The sequence below is a fragment of the Elgaria multicarinata genome, chromosome 3 (genome assembly GCF_023053635.1).
Source record: "Elgaria multicarinata webbii isolate HBS135686 ecotype San Diego chromosome 3, rElgMul1.1.pri, whole genome shotgun sequence".
Lineage (NCBI taxonomy): Eukaryota > Metazoa > Chordata > Lepidosauria > Squamata > Anguidae > Elgaria > Elgaria multicarinata.
Genome location: NC_086173.1, coordinates 52,002,459 through 52,014,196, shown reverse-complemented (window position 1 = coordinate 52,014,196; position 11,738 = coordinate 52,002,459). Strand labels below are relative to the sequence as shown.

General features: G+C 40.2%; 2 protein-coding genes across 3 annotated transcripts in view; both read right to left on the bottom strand.

The window, feature by feature from the left end:
* Positions 1 to 622, bottom strand: part of LOC134395341 (5-hydroxytryptamine receptor 3A-like) — an 18,548-nt gene extending 17,926 nt beyond the window's left edge. Inside the window, exon 1 of the mRNA XM_063121502.1 lies at positions 574 to 622. Coding sequence (XP_062977572.1) covers positions 574 to 622 — 49 coding nt within the window. The remainder of the gene's footprint in view (positions 1 to 573) is intronic.
* A 1,484-nt stretch (positions 623 to 2,106) lies between these two features.
* MRPL58 (mitochondrial ribosomal protein L58) lies at positions 2,107 to 11,738 on the bottom strand. Of its 2 annotated transcripts, XM_063120296.1 has the most exons (7): positions 11,527 to 11,738; positions 9,975 to 10,091; positions 9,382 to 9,418; positions 8,240 to 8,299; positions 6,305 to 6,387; positions 5,643 to 5,812; positions 2,107 to 3,502 (listed from the first exon to the last, which is right to left on the bottom strand). In XM_063120296.1, exons 1-7 carry the CDS (start codon positions 11,734 to 11,736, stop codon positions 3,418 to 3,420), a joined length of 762 nt encoding a protein of 253 aa, XP_062976366.1. In that variant the 5' UTR covers positions 11,737 to 11,738; the 3' UTR covers positions 2,107 to 3,417. The 2 variants fall into 2 exon arrangements, with proteins under 2 accessions (XP_062976366.1, XP_062976367.1); XM_063120297.1 differs by lacking the exon at positions 9,975 to 10,091 and having other exon boundaries at positions 2,111 to 3,502.

Here is an 11,738-nt window from a genome sequence, read left to right as displayed (position 1 = left end):
TGAGGTAGAAAAATATAACTTCTCCCCAAAATCCACAAAGAAAAATGTTATCTATTGAAGACTGCCTGTCTAGATATCACTTTTAGCATGGTGTAAATTTCTTCCATGGAAATAAGTGCTGCCTACTTTTCAAAAAGGAATTAATAATTGCCCCCCCATTTTAAGATCCGTCTGATTGCCAGACACTTTTCAGAAGTGGAGAATCCCTCATGGAATTACCCCCCAAAAGACGCAAGGCTCATCCCCCTCAGTTGCAGTGTTTTTAAAAGTTTTTAAGAACCCCACTTCTAATGGAATTTGTTTTATTGGTCATGATTTGTATTATTGCTGTGGCTCTAGAAATGTTTTATACGTCTGAATTATATTTTAATGTATCGTTTCTTGTATTTTAAAGTTTTATAGTATCATTGTATTTTTATACTTAAATACTTTGTTCACACTTTGGGTAGCCGCAGTCCAGAAAAGCAGCTGCCAAACATCAAGGAATTGGTCTCTCACTTTCATTTGAATTTTGAATACATTGCATGTGTGTCATTGGGGACAATGACCCTAATCTATATTTTGGCACCTTACCACCTGTGTCAGATTTAGTCCTATAGTAGGAGACAACGCTGGTACCCATGTTCCCAGATTAGAGACAGGAGCAAGATATTCTTCCCCTACCTTCCTATCTTTTGTTTGCTCTACTGCCCTCTTTCCACTCCTTTAGAAGCAGTAGAAGAGCACCTAACTGTTGCTAGGCAAAAGTCTCTCATATCTACATGCACCTCTTTTCTCCCAATCCTGGCAGGGGAAGGACAAAGATATGGGGTGAAAAGGGAAGCAACTGTGTCTTGAAGATGACTTTGTTTATTAGGTATGTGAGGACCCATCATTGCCCCTTCAACTTTCCCAAAAAATTAATTCCTGACCTTATATATATACATATTTCCTTGACAGGTATGGTTACTAAAATAACTGCAGGGAAAATGTTGCTCATAGGTTGGGTTTGAACCCTGAATCCCTGGCTTAGGAAAACAATGGTTTACTTATTCGTGTTTACTAATTTCAACAGTATAGATTGGGGTAGGCCACTTATTGCCTTCCAGAGGTTTTGGCCTATAACATCCATCATCCCTCAACATTGGCTTTGCTGGCTGATGGGAGTTCTAGGCAAAAAATTCTGGCAGTGGGGACCAGAAGATTCCCACTTCTAGTATACATGTTGTGTGTCTTAAACAGGAACATAAAACATGCTAAACATCACACCATACTTCCAGACAAGTATGTTGCCTGCTCATAAGCTCTTCCAGCTGCTTTACTTGCCTTTTCCAGTGGGAGTAGGGTAAAGCCTGGAACTGCCCAACCCTCTTCATGTTTATTCAGAAGCACGCTCCGCTGAGTTTAGTGAAGTTTGGTCCCAAGTAAGGACACATGGGGATACAAGATTTGCATGGCCACTACAAAGAACTCCAAACCAAACAAACCCGTATTTGCAAGCACAAGATTGTATATCCAGAGACAGATGATGGAAATTGTGGTCCAACACAGCTAGAGGGCACCAGGTTGGGGACAGCTCATCTAGCCTCTGCTTGATTATTTTCCAACTTCCTCTCTGCTAAGGTGTTATAAGTAGTAAACCTTAAAAGTCCCGTTATCACTTCATTCACTTGTCAGGGCCAAAAGTCTGGCACTCCAGCAGATGTCATCGCTCTTATTCTGAAAAAAATTCGAGAGCTGCATTCCTCCTTCACTTTACCACTGAAGGCCTCCTTCTAAGTCATGATCTGTTTCATATGTGCCTTGGAATGAAGATATAACTCAGCTCTTTCCCTTACTTGGGCAATGGGTCTCATTCAAATAAGCAAAACAACTTGATGCTGGTTCCGTGTAAGTTACCCTTTCTTCAAGTTAGCTTCTTGCGTTTCAAATTACTTTTAATATGGGGATTAATACCCATGTTAGAAAAACATATTCAATTTAATGTCAGAATGGCCATACCATTATTAATACAGGTTGGAGAATTCAGATTTTTCTTAGTGCAAAACGGAGTTCATGCAGGTTCAGAATTGTGCCAGAATGGCCTTTAAGACATAGAAAATAGGCATTTTCTATTATTGCTCTTCAGAGCCTTTCTGGAGCCTGTTCAGCTGTGCCAGATAGCGTCAGACGTTTTGGTTCCAACTGACAAGGACCAAAACATCTGGAGCTATCTGGCCCTAGATGGTACATAACACACTGGGAGTGGGGGTATTTTCCATTATAGTCCTCCTAAAGCCAGGATGGGCAGACTTCATTGCATGCAGGATCTACTTTGGTTTTTTTTTCTAGAACCGTAAGACCTACCAACCGGACCCGGGTGCAAAACAATGGCCCAGGTTGTGCCGATATACACTAAGAATTAAGTTGAGCTACATGAGCGCTCCTGAGCACATGCTCAGCCCAGGAATCACAAAACCAAGCTCACAAAACCCCACTCATGTTTATGCCCCCATACATACATACATACTTTTTCAGCAATCTAATTCAGTGACGGGGGTAAGGTGGGGGAAAAAGCTTTTTAGTTGTTGCAAGACAATTGGGAGTCACCAGAGATCTACCAGGAGATCCCAATCTGCCTTCTGCTCTTCCCTGCTCCAAGTCACCATTGCCTTAAAGTATCTAACTGCTAAGTACTAGTTGTCAGATGGCTTTGCAGCCTGCTGTTAGCCAGAAAAGCAGGATTTGAAAAGCAGATACATTGGGAAATGAACAGATTCATTATCCATATTGCCTGTATATGGAGGATGTGGGGGTCAACTGTAGCTAAGGACACATGGAGGAAAGTGGTGCTGGAAAATTACAGGATTGTGGCTCAGCAAGTCCAACAGGAGTAACTTGTTCACACTAGTACATGCAAACAGCTCTAGAAAAAGCTGGCTGTGTAAATATAGTCTTACGCAGCAGTTTATCTTTGCATACATGGGCAGATAATCAAAAGCCCACAAAACAGCACTAGGCCAACAGCTAGGACTAGAGGGCAAATGAAGGAATAGAGCTGTATACCTGGATATGCTGAATAGGTAGGAAATGGATGAGAACAGATTACAGAAGAGAACAGGGAAGACACACATGAGGCAAGCAGTAAAGTTCTTTGTTGTGGAAAATGAGAGTCTTAAAAAGCGGACAAAAACCATGCTTATGATAGCTGATCATGAGAAAGCTAACCATTGCCGTCAGTATGCGTTTGCTGAATCTTCATAGTCCACTAGTTAACCTTAACAGTTTTAGCGAAAACATCCATACCTATTTCATTAAATGCAAAGAGCAGCTTTTATGGCATAGGTTTTACTTTTCCACAAAGAACTCATAAAAATCCACGCCCCCCCTCCCAATCCAAGGAATAAAACAGTCCAAGGAAGGTGTCCCAGGCCACCTCTGTTTTCTCCTCTGGTTAGTTTAGTCAAAGTCCATACGCCTGCTTTGCTTTAGGGAAGAGTGCTGTTTTTTTTGTCGGAGACGTTCACGGTTCATTTTTTCCACCCTAAAATAAAAAAGAGAGGTAGATAATGATGTCTGTAAAATTATTCTTTATTGTTATTCTGACATGGAGCTGCCAAATTATTCTTTATTGTTATTCTGACATGGAGCTGCCCTTAACTGGTTTTTTTTTAAAGCTACAAGTATCTTTGAACAGAATTTCTGGCATCCATAGCCTACTTGGAATAACACAGTTATTTTGTGGGGCTTCCAGATCCATAAAACAGGAAGCCTTTTGATACATTCACTTTGCAAGGGATAGTTAAAGCCACCTCCATTTTAATTAACACTTTGATGGTCCATCTGTTACTGTTTATGTGCCACTTCTCTGAAGTTCCGCTCCGTATGAGTGGTCATCCCTGTCCCCTCAAATATAATAAAAATGGAATATAGTCTTTTATTCCTTTGTCACCTGGCCACTGCATCACATTGGTCTCCAATTAGTGCCAATAATCACAGTTCAAACACACTCACTAACCATTTGGTGCGAAAAGGTTAGTGGCCTAAGCATGGCTTTTTGTGTTGTCGGAACAGGCCCATTGTGTGTAGCAACTCTCAAGGTGACCTCAAAGAGTTTACCATACAGCAGCAAGCGTTTTACTTTATTTTCTAGTAGCCACTCTGCTTTTCCTCTAGTAAATATCTTCTTTCGATTTGGGCCTGAGGTTTGAGTGTGAATTTCTGGTGATTCCAAGAGAGGCTTTTCTCCCAACCTGCCTAGCCACTTTGCTCACCTACCTATGCTTACCTATGAGCACCAACAGGGATGTAAAACAAAAATAGGCTGCCTGCCCGTGGTGATGGGAGGTCTCAGTTGGTTGCTATCTCATCCCAAGCAGACAAGTAGCTCATAGCTCTGGAGTCTTTCAGCACAATGTAAGAGAGGGAAAGGGGGTGGCGGCACCATTCTACTGATCAGGAAAAAGCATACACAATTGGCCCTCCTCAAAAGGCAGTTGTGGTATAGCGAGTTATCACAAATTTATACCAGATGCTCATTATATAACATTAACATTTCAAAGAAGCAGCAAAATATTACACAGCCAAGGTATGTCTGTTCTAAGCCCAAAGTAGCTTTGACTTTCACAAAGAAGTAGTACCCACTATATTTCATGCAAATACAATATTTTGAAAAGTGATAACCTTTCTAAGAAGGAAAATTCAATAACCCTAGTTCAGGTATATATATCCCAATCCCAGAGGTCTTGTGCACTGTAATACATATAAGGAGGTCCTGTACAAAACAGAAACCCTCATTTATTTCAGTGCAAAGAGCTCTGCACAAACAAGGAATGTACTCATAGATCAACTCCTTCTATCAAAATGAAGCCACAGCAGATGGGAGAATTTGCATTTAATGTGCAGGTTTTTAAAATGCAAAAAAGTGCATGGGGTGGATAATTAGCAGATCACAGCAGGCATGGAGGGGGAGTATTATAATATTTGCCCTGTGGGGAGAATCGCCCCATTAGTTCATATAGGACCACAACAGGAAAGAGTTAAATTCCCCCTGCATTGATCATGATCAACTCCCTGCCCCCAGCGGATACAATCTGCATAAAAATAAACTCTGCACCTCAGATGCAAAGGCTCAATTTAAGATCACCTAGCTTTATCTTCTGAGCTAAATAGCTGATTAAGGAAGAAAATAGAAGTTACATATTTGTCCTTTTCCCACTCATGGCTGTGGTCCCGAACTGTATTTAGTTTAAATACAATTTAAACTATTGAACATGTTGCGCCTGGTGGTAGCCATCTGAAGGAATCCCTAATTTTAGTTGGTAAAGTCAAATTAGATTCATCAATATCTTAAATGTTGGACTTTTCAAGATGCCTCTTAGTGTGCTACCCTAAATCAACAAACACAAACTGCCGGTGCTTCTCTAACAGTAATTAAACAAAATGAAGAACGTGGATGCTTTCCTGGTTAGTTGAAGACCTTCTGGGCCTTTTACTACATTACCAGTATGATTTTGTGATGCATCCTGGATAACTGGAGACAAGAAGCTCCTGTACTCTACAGGTGGTTCCACTTTGCTCTAAGCAAGGATCATAGGGTGACATTCTGGTATGCATCAGCTGGGTGCTATAGGTGCAAATAGATGCTAATTAGATGAACTGTAATCTGAATAGTGGACTCATACCTTTCTCTGATCATCTCCACAGTCTCTATGGAATGAACTTGAGGCTTCGCAGTAGCTTCGGCAATCATGTCTCTGATTTTTTGCAGGCAATCTGCCAAATTCCTCATCTGGTAGCGACTCATTTCAGAGGTGACTATCAGCTCTCCAGCTCTATTGACCTTATTCCTGTGCTGGGAAAGAAAATATTTTTTACTATGGAGCTTCTATTACATTTGCATTCTTTCCTATGTTGGAAATGTAAGTTTCCTTCCCCCCCCCTTTTTTTTTAAAAAGACAGTCAGGAAGGGTAGACACAATTGCTATGGCGGGAAACCAGTCAGTGGTTGGGATGCAGTGCCGAGTGCTCTATACCTGTGGTCCTCAATACCTCTACTGCTCCATAGATTACATTATCCACCACAGTGCTTGTGGGGGGGGGGGGGAATCCAGATTCTATTATGGCATAAGGCATTTTTTTTACATCAAGGTGTTATGCAACCTAATAATACTCTGTAGGCAAATCTTCAGTATAGGATTGCACCTGAACATGATACTGACCACAATCATGTGTGCATTTGTTCATTATGCAAGTGGCGCCTGAGGACAACCTAATTTCCTTGTACACTAAAACCACACTAGCTCATGAAGGACCTAGAAATGGAAAGGTGAATAATAAGAATTACCATCACTGCCATTTTCTGTCGCACGTCTTCTGCGATCCAGTCTGCTGATGACAAATGGAATCGAACTTCTGCCTTAGTATTCACTGTGTGTGAAACAAAAAAAAAACACATTACTACTCCCAGGGACACAATAAAGGGATTTCAGGTCTTACACAAGTTGTAACTTTGTGCTTCCAAATTGCTAAAGGCACTGCCTCCCACCACTAGCTCATCTTGCTACCAGGCACCCCAGGTTTTGCTCTCTAAGTTTGCACTTTGCAGGGCATTTCATTTCCAGAAACAGCTCTTGTCATCCTAAGCAGCATAGCAGCTCCCTCATTTCACCAGTAGAATTTCCTGAGCAGGTGAAAAGGTTAAAAAACAACAACAACAACAACTTTTGGCATTATTGCTAAAATAAGATTTTCAAACCCATGAAATTGGAAAATATTATTTTGAACTGTTTGCTGGGCACAGAACATTTCTTCAAGAAACACACGTTTTCAAAATTATCTGTGTAGGTCAAGGGTTTTCCAAACCATTACAAACATTATTCATGTTGAAGTAGAAACTGATCCAGCACTGGCTCTACTTTCTATTTTTAGGAATGCCAATAGAAACATTATTCCCAAAGCCTTGATCACCCATTTGCTGGTTGCAGCCAGATGGGAAATTGCCCAATTCTGGAAAAGCGACAGACCTTTTGACCATCAACGCTGGTTTGATAAGATTTGGAAACTAGCTTTAAATGATAAATTGACACAACATAGCAGGTTAGCAAGAGGAGAAATAACATCAGACACATTTGTGGAAAACTGGCTGGACTTTTTCACATTTATTAATGTGAATCCTAGCGAACCTAGACCCCCAATGACTCAGGAATCCTTTTGGTCAGAGGTTCTAACCTAACCTGCATCTTTTTCTGTACTAAGTGCTTATTGAAGGAATGAACACCCATGCTTTTTTATAGTGGTGCTGTGGGAAGATTTATATTGTTGTTGAGTGTTTTCTTTTACTCTCTGTGTGTTTATTGTATTTGTCCTTACTTGAAAAGTAAGGACAAATACTAAAAATAGTATTAAAAAAAATTATCTGTGTAAACATGGAACATAATCCAACAGGGTGCTTGTACCCTGGCATTTCTCTTATGCCCTGCTAATTCCCGTTTCACAAGCAGCCCACACCACTTGTGCAATACCGATTTAACACTTTTGGGACAATACGAAGTGAACAAAAATACTTATTTCTAGAAGGGCGCAGGTCAGCGGTGCTCACATAAGGGAGCTCCGCCAATCTGCCTCCTTCCAGAAATAACATTTCAGCTTGTTTCAGGGCTTCCCTTAGGAAGAACTAAATCTCTCTTGCATAAGCAGTGGGTCCCATGTGCATCAGAACTGGCAAGACCCACTGCTCGCAGAAGGGAATCAATGGGCAGAAATGAATTGGCAGGGGTATAAGCATCCAGTTGGATTCTGCCCATTGACTGGGATTAGATCTTTTTTTAAATGCTCAGTTCTAATTTGTACATACAGGCTTCACTGTAGTGCCAAAGTCATTTAGGTTAATATGCTTAAAGTTTGTCAACATTTTACTTACTGGGGTAATTTCACCTTAAATATAACAAAATGCAGGAGAGAGAAACATCACTGACCTCCTTTCAGTACTTGTTAAAGTCGTAAGAGATTATTATGTTGAAGATCATATCCCAGCATTCCCAAGCCAGCCACGTCTAAACTTTTCTGTCTAAACATGCATAGGATTGCACCTTTTGTCCTCAATTTTAGAAGGACAAATATTAACTTTATATGTCAACTGGCATCACTGAAGTTAACAGGAAAAAATGCAGCTTGGCCTTAGGTACACTCAGAAATATGTTCAGTGCTTTCTCATAAATAAATATTCACAGGATTGGAATGAATTTACAATTTTTCATATCTGATTTGATAATTTCCATACCTTTATTAACATTCTGGCCTCCTGGGCCACTACTCCGGGAATAAGATATGGACAAACGAGCTAGAAATCCAAAAAAGAAACTGTGAATAGACATTTTATAGAAAGAGCTATGGGTGTGTCTGGAAGGCCATGCTTGGAATGACCTGTTGAAATAGGAAGGTAACTCCCATAAAAGACTTCCTGGGAACATTCTGATAGTCATGAAATAGTTATCCTGCATTTGCTGAAACATTAATACAATGCAGTGCTTTTATTATTCAGTAGCGGCAGCCTGTCCAAATATTTAAGGCCAGACAGAACATGCTTGTGTTGATTTTATGTGATCATAACACTTTTTAGGCCAATCTACAACCTCAACAAGAGGTAGAAAACTAGAAACAGGAAATTTTCATCAGTCTCGTCTGTTTTACGTTTAATCGGTTTTAAAATGAAAAATAAACGCTCAGCTGAATCCTATGTATTGTTACTCAAAGTATTTTCCACAGAGTTCAGTGAGGTTTACTTGTAAGTAAGGATGCATAGAATTGTGACCACTGCTTTCTTTCTTTCATATATATCCCTTTCCATTTTTCAAAATGCAATAAATACTATGCTAGAGCATTTTTAAAAAGCATATAAATTGTCAAGATGATAAAATAAAAGGAACTTTGCACCACTGGTTTCTTTTCTAAGATGTGAATCCTAAATATCTCTCTATATGAGGCTGGCTACTGAAATATGTTACTATTACTTTAAATAATAGCAATAATTTCCTAACTGAGATGAAAATACATTTTGCCAGCAACCCATGCACTACAAACCAATATTTTGTTAATGGTTTGCTATTTTGGTTTTCGGCAGTTTCTGTGCCATCAACTCAACCCCCTGCTTAAAGAACTGTTTTAACAGTGCAACCCTACGCACAGATGTAAGTCCAATTGTATGCACTGGGACTTACTCCCACATAAGCTGCAAAAGATTGCACCCTGATTTATAGCACACACACCTATTTAGTTGGAAGTAAATTCCATTAAGTTCAATAGTATTTCATTCCATGTAAGTCTGCAAAGGACTGCACATTTACAGGCAAATAAAATTAATAAAATGCTTGGGATAATCACTTTAGAGAAAGGGAAGACACTTGTCTTATATTTTGCACTCACCAATAGGAATGTCAGCAGCAGTCTGGTTTGCCCTATCCTGTAACACAGAGATGCAAATAGGTGAACACTGCAACGTAGTACTTCACCAAAAACTCTGTAATAATTAGTTTATAAACAGAATATTAAAAAACAAACCACAGCAGTCTAATATATTTTTAATTGTAATACCACAGACAGAACTGATGATTTGAAATTTTGCTTTGTACCACCTAGGTTCTTAAGCACTTAAGGGTGTAATCCTATGCATGTTTAGACAAAATAAAAAAGTCCTAAAACTCCCAGATTCCCCAGCCAGTTAAGAATTGTAGGACATTTTTCTGTCTAAATATGCATAGGATTACACCCTAAGTTATTTTGTTTCCCTCATCTTTGACTTCTTAGAATCATCTCACATAGACAATTTTTCAGCGGGCCTGTTCAGAAGACAAAATGCTAAGCCATTGTAAGGCCGCTAACCCTTTTGCAGAAAATGGTTAGTAAGCATGTTTAAACTGTGGTCATATAACCACCATGGTTAGGAATGGTTCACATGGCATGCTATATCATGGTTCATATGACACACTATGCCATAATATTTAGTTCAAAATGCTTACCCACCGTGGCTTAGCATCTGAACAGGGCCAGTGTGGTGAAATCACCATGGTATTACTCCCCATATGACTTGGCTTGTTGAGATGTGGATCATCAGATTCTGGAAAGCCTTCAAGTAACTAATAGCAATAAATTTTAACCACAATTATCAAGTCATTCACAAAACAAGTTCATCACCTTCAAAAAGAAGGAACTCGATGCAAATTCAACATGCAGTATTGCTGCATATTCAGTCTTGAAGGAATGATCTCTTCAACACCGCCTTTTCTTTCTACTATTCCACATGCATATATGCAAGACTCTTCTGCTCTCAAGTCCCATCTCTTTGACCAAGATAGTCTTGCTATACAACAGTTGTACCCCTCCATTCTTCACTGCTCCTCTACCTCCTCCTACTTACAGAGTTTTGAAAAATTAAGAGAGCATGATCACATTGTCTAGATATGTCATTTTCCAATTCACATTCAGGAGGTATTTTTTAATGTTGTTAGGGCTGAAGAGAGAGCTATTGAGAGAAACCAGTGGAGAACTTATTTCAATGTAACTACGATTCAAGCCCAGCATTTCCACTACAACTTGTAGCATCAAAGAAAGGACTAATTTTGTGTGAAACAATTCCTCACCCCAACGTTTTTAAAAATAGAGCAACTGATGCAAATTCTAATGCATATGCAGTCCATTATGCACATAAGGCAGATTGAAAGTGGCTGCAGCTGGGAGAGAGAAATGTAATTCATTCTGAATGTTGCTGAGAATAGTTTAAAACAACCCTGCAATGTAAAACAGTATTACATCCCTTATTAGAGGTTGGGGGGGGGGGGGGAATACAATAATCCTATTATAATGTCCTGTGCTACTATCCCCATATTGCAAGTTGAAAATCAGCTGATAATGGAATACACAATGTCCCTACATTGTAGTCAATATGTATGATACCATTAATGTAGGCTGCCCGGGGGCTGGGGGCTGTGCTTAAAGAGTTGATCACAGCAGCTAAAAAAATCCATTTTTAATAAGGCATGGTATGGACCTCCAGCCAAAGATCACTTGTACAAAATATCCCTAGAGTCCAGAAGAAGTTAATCTACTTAAATTTATTTCATTTGTCTATTAAAAACATTTCTTAGCCACCTTTCAGGGCAGAAGTCCTCACAAGGCAGCTTACAACATTGACTCCTCAGACCCCCTCCAGTCCTAGTGCAGCGTTCAATTGCACACAGAAGTGGTGAACGAACTTGCAGGTAGGCGTGTTATGCCTTACAGTAGCATATAAAAAGTATCCTCGCCAGCATCACACATACAGAGTAAGACTTGAGTTGGAAACAGCAGTTACTCGCTATCCTTGCTGGTGCCTTTTGGAGGGGCGGAGGGGCACTGCTAAATCGCAGATGTATTTTTAAAAAATCTCGGATTTCTCCACTGATTTTTATGGGTACCTCTCACTTCCCGACCTGGGGTGGGGGAAAACAACTGAAACAGGAAATTCAGGGAATGCGCCTGTTTTTTATATCTCTATGCCCCTTCCAGCCCCAGCACCTCTCTTCAGACTCCAACCTTTGTTGTGTCGGTTCCTTTTTGTGACGACGGATAGAGTTTGTCCAAGCTGTATTCGCTACGGAATTCAGAATTATAGACCGGGGGAGCGGAGGCGACAGCTCGACCTAGGAACCTGCCAGGTGCCTCTGAAGGGAGTAGCCGGTACAACGGCGTTCGCCAGAGCCAGCGCAGTGCGGACGCCGCCATTTTCAGGTGCGCTGGTTGCATCT